The sequence below is a fragment of the Equus asinus genome, chromosome 3 (assembly GCF_041296235.1).
Source record: "Equus asinus isolate D_3611 breed Donkey chromosome 3, EquAss-T2T_v2, whole genome shotgun sequence".
Lineage (NCBI taxonomy): Eukaryota > Metazoa > Chordata > Mammalia > Perissodactyla > Equidae > Equus > Equus asinus.
Window position 1 is genome coordinate 51,354,959 of NC_091792.1, and position 4,495 is coordinate 51,359,453.

Consider the following 4,495-nt stretch of genomic DNA (forward strand, 5'->3'; position numbering starts at 1 on the left):
ATGAGATATGACTAACTCTAATTGGGTTCTTTATGGATGCACAATATCTTCTTTTTTATTATCTTTAAATTTCCCTTGCTCAGTTCTGAGAAAGGATGTTCCAAAACTTTGTATGTCTCTCAGGTCCTCATTTCCTCACCTCCAATCTCAGCAGAAGACTTCTGTTCCTTACAGATGTGACTTATTTGCTAGATGGAAGTTGGTTATAAGGGTAATTTTGAAGCTGTCAGAAACTTTGAAGATACAGTGCTCCCTCCTTATCCTTAGGGAATATGTTCTAAGACCCCCTGTGGATGCCTGAAACCATGAATAGTACTGAAACCATATATATACTATGCTTCCTATATACACATACCTCTGATAAAGTTTAATTTACAAATTAGGCACAGTAAGAAATTAACAATAATAACCAATAGTAGAATAAAACAATTACTTCTGCTCTTGGTGGCCAGGCCACTGCCATCTTTCCCCTCGCTGAGATACTACCAGGTAAAGTTCTACCCTAACAGGACTCTTCGTATCTCAGGAATCTGTACATCTCCAGAAATAGGAAGAAAAAATGACCACATTCAAGGAGGCAGTGATGTTCAGAGACATGGCTGTGGTCTTCACCAAGGAGGAACTAGGGCTGCTGGACTCTGCCCAGAGGAAGCTGTACTGGGACACGATGCTGGAGAACTTCAGGAAACTGCTCTCAGTGGGGCATCAACTCTTCAACAAGATGTGGTCAACTTAGTAAGAGAAGAAAAGTTTTATGTGAAGATAGCAACACAAAGAAAAGAGAATTCAGCTAACTAAAAGGCTTCAGTTTTCAATCTGAAAAACTAATGTGAAAGCTCAATTTATGTCCATCCAAAGTTTTTTCACACTCTGTTTTAAAAGAGACAGTCCAGAGGCCTCAGAAGAAACCATTCAAAAGCCCTCATTTATTCTTTTCACCCCTAGTGATTCTTGCCATCTTTAATTTTCTTGTCAGGAGCATCACCCTTTGTGTACTCCTGTGGGGTGTAGACTTTCAGCTTCACAGCAAAACCGCAATTCCTGGTCTCTTTTGTATTTCAGATATCTTCTAAGGTACTGTGTGTATCAACATAAAAAAATAAGATGAACTACATGTATCATGTAGAATTTTCAGGAATACTTTCAATATACAGATAAAAACAATTCTAGGTGCTTGATATATAAGATTGTGAAGAGTTTAGTCAACTACAAAGTTTAGATTGACAGTTTACACAGACCTCCCATAGTTGACACCAAATGCAAATTTGAGGGCTTCCCAAAACTACCTTCAGATTGAATAATTCTCTGGAAGTTCTGGTGGAACTCACTGAATGCTGCTATATTCATGATTAGTGTTTATTACAGGGAAGGATATACCTTACATCAAGCAAGAGAAAAAGCACATGAAAGGGAGCCTAGGCAAGAATGAGATGTAGAACTTCCATTGTCCTTTCTCCGTGGAGTCAAGGATGTGTTACTGTGTTACTCTCCAACAGGAAGATGTAAAATTGTACACAGGGTATTGCTAATCTGGGAAGCTCTCCTGAGCTTCGGTGTCCAGAGTAATTATTGGAGCTCCATCACATTGCCAGTGTAGATTGAATAGGTTCATACGGTTATTCTCAGTCTGCTGGTCCACACTATCAGGTAATTGAAAATCCCATCTGGAATCATATTCTTGGTCCTTCCAGTGTGATCGGCTTCATTCCTAAATCATTGTTATTATGTATCCAATGTGACTGAAGACCCTCAGGAGCTCTCTTCAGACATGGCATTCCACAGTCTTGGAGCTTATCTCTCAGATGTTAAGAGCAAAGGCCAGATCCCTTGTATGGAGGCAAGATCCAACACAAGGTGGAGACTGTTCCAGAAGCAGGACCACATGAAGAACTTTCCTGCTGGCAAATCTGGCAACAAATTGCAAGTGACTTAACTCGGTATCAAGACTCCATCATAAAGTTCTCAGCTCCCCAGACAAAGTGATTTCCTCAGCCAAGTTGGGGCAGGACTATCTATAACTCAAACAGGCCAGAAACCTTACCAGGGAAATGAATGTAGAAAATTCTTCAGTGGTGTCTCCAACTTTGATCCGCATCAACAGTTAAACTCAGGAAAGAAGGCTCATACATGTCATGAGTGTGGAAAAAGCTTCTTTTATAACTCAGGACTTTGTATTCATCAGAGATTTCACATGGGAGAAAAAAGCTATAAGTGTGGTAAGTGTGGTAAGGAATTCAGTCAGAGGTCACATCTGCAAACTCATCAGAAAGTCCACACTGTAGATAAACCATTTAAATATGAGCAGTATGGGAAACGCTTCAGTCTTAAACTTGCACTTAATGTTCATTGCAATTTACACTCAGGAGAGAAACCTTATAAGTGTGAGGAATGTGGGGAGGCCTTGATTCACGCCTACCATCTTCATGACCATCAGAGAGTCCACACTGGGGAAAAACCATTCAAATGTGATATATGTGGTAAGAGCTTCCATAGTAGATCAGCACTTAATAGTCATTGTGTGGTCCACATAGGATAAAAACTGTACAAATGTGACGAGTGTGGTAAGTGCTTCACTTGGAGCTCACGTCTTCATATCCATAAGAAGGTCCACGTGGGATAGAAACTATGCAAATGTGACAAGTGTGGAAAGAGCTTCTTTTCTAGGACAAATCTTTATTGCTATCAGAGTATCCGCCCAGAAGAGAAACCCTATATTTATAAGGAATGAGGGAAGAGCTTCAGATGGGCTTCACATCTTTTGATACATGAGCGAGTCCACAGTGGAGAAAAGCCACTCAAATGTGAAGAGTGTGGGAAGAGATTTGGTCAGAAAGCACACCTGCAAGCTCATCAAAAAGTCTACACTGGAGAAAAACCATGCAAATGTGAGGAGTGTGGGATGGGCTATAAGACGAGCTTGGATCTTGACATACACCAGAGTGTCCACACAGGAGAGAAACCATATACATTTAGAGAGTGTGGTAAGCACCCCAGTAAGGCCTCAAATCTTAAACTTCATCAGAGAGTCCACACTGGAGAGAAACCATATAAATGTGGTGCGTGTGGTAAGGTCTTCAGTCAAAGTGCACATCTACAGTCTCATCAGAGAGTTCGCACAGGGGAGAAACCTTACAAGTGTGAGATATGTGGTAAGCACTCCAGTTCAAGTTCATATCTTAAAATTCATCACAGAATCCATGGTGCTGATAAAGTTCATCCAGCCTCATAGGAGGGAAAACATTTGTTTCACTAAAGTGAATGTTTGGACTACAGCTCAGCATATCCGGTGATCTCAAGACCACACAAGTGGTGCACTGAGGGCTTCAGTCATAACCTTGACAATTACAGTCATCACTCAAGAGGCAGGCCTTAGAAATAATAATTTGTTCAGGTACTCACAAAACTCTAATGAATGGGTGTTAAATTTGATGTTCAGTAGAATGTAAGCTCCATGAGGGCAAGGAGTTTGTTTGCTCTGAATTCACACAACCTTAACATTGATCAGCACTTGATATGTGTGCTCAGTACTTGTTTGTTAAATGAACCACAGGGAGAATTGTACAGTATTTAAAAATTGCATGTGGAAGAGGAAACCTGCAAAAAATAAACTTAATTCAGAGAAATAAACATGACTTGAAAATAAATAAATAAAACAATTATAACAATATACTGTAAGAAAAGTTACCATAGATCTCAGTAAACTCAGCATACAATTTTTTTCTTTCCTTATTAAGTTAAGAACTTCCACCTTTTCACTTGAAAGAAGCACTTTATCAAGTAAATTAAGGGTTACTTGAACACAAGCACTGTGATACCATAATAGTTGATCTGATAACCCAGACGGCAACTAAGTGACTAACGAGAGGGTAGAGTAGACAGCGTGGATACGCTAGACAAAGGGATGATTCACGTCCAGGGTGAAAGGACCTGGATGGCACAAGATTTCATCATGTTGCTCACAGTGGCAGCAGTTTAAAATTTATGAATTGTTTATTTCTGGAATTTTCGATTTAATATTTTCACACCTCAATTGACTGTGGGTAAATGAAACTGTGGAAAGCAAAACCACGGATAAGGGGACTACTGTAATATTGTCGAACTCCACAATTTACAGATAAAGAAACTAAGAGTTACAGATTAATTCCTCAAATAAAATGGAAAACTGCTGAGAAAGAATTAATATTGTGGCTGTTTTTACAGCTTGCTGGAATTTATAGTACACCATCAAAAGCTGTAGTAATGATCTAGTAATTCGTTTTCCGTAACACTCTTTAAACCAGGGAAATTGTGATAGTCTGGATTTCTTCCCTGTTCTCCAGTTCCACCTCCTAATCCCAAACCATGGTATTATCTCTAATATCTGTAAGCTCCAAGTCTTGTTCCTCGCAGTCACTTCTCTGGTTGCTTTCTTTGAGATGATAAAATTGCATTTTAACATCACGCTCTTGAAAATGCTCTCTACTAACTGATGTACAATAGCTCTGAAAAGAAAGGG

The 4,495-nt window shown here is 39.5% G+C and overlaps 1 protein-coding gene across 1 annotated transcript; it reads left to right on the top strand.

Annotated features, from left to right (window-relative positions):
- Nucleotides 1-559: 559 nt before the first annotated feature.
- On the top strand, nt 560-3,229 carry LOC139044935 (zinc finger protein 234-like). The gene is given in 5 exon segments (XM_070506529.1): nt 560-713; nt 716-788; nt 1,833-1,958; nt 1,960-2,561; nt 2,730-3,229. Coding segments are annotated over 5 exon segments (1,455 nt in total).
- The last annotated feature ends 1,266 nt before the right edge of the window (nt 3,230-4,495 follow it).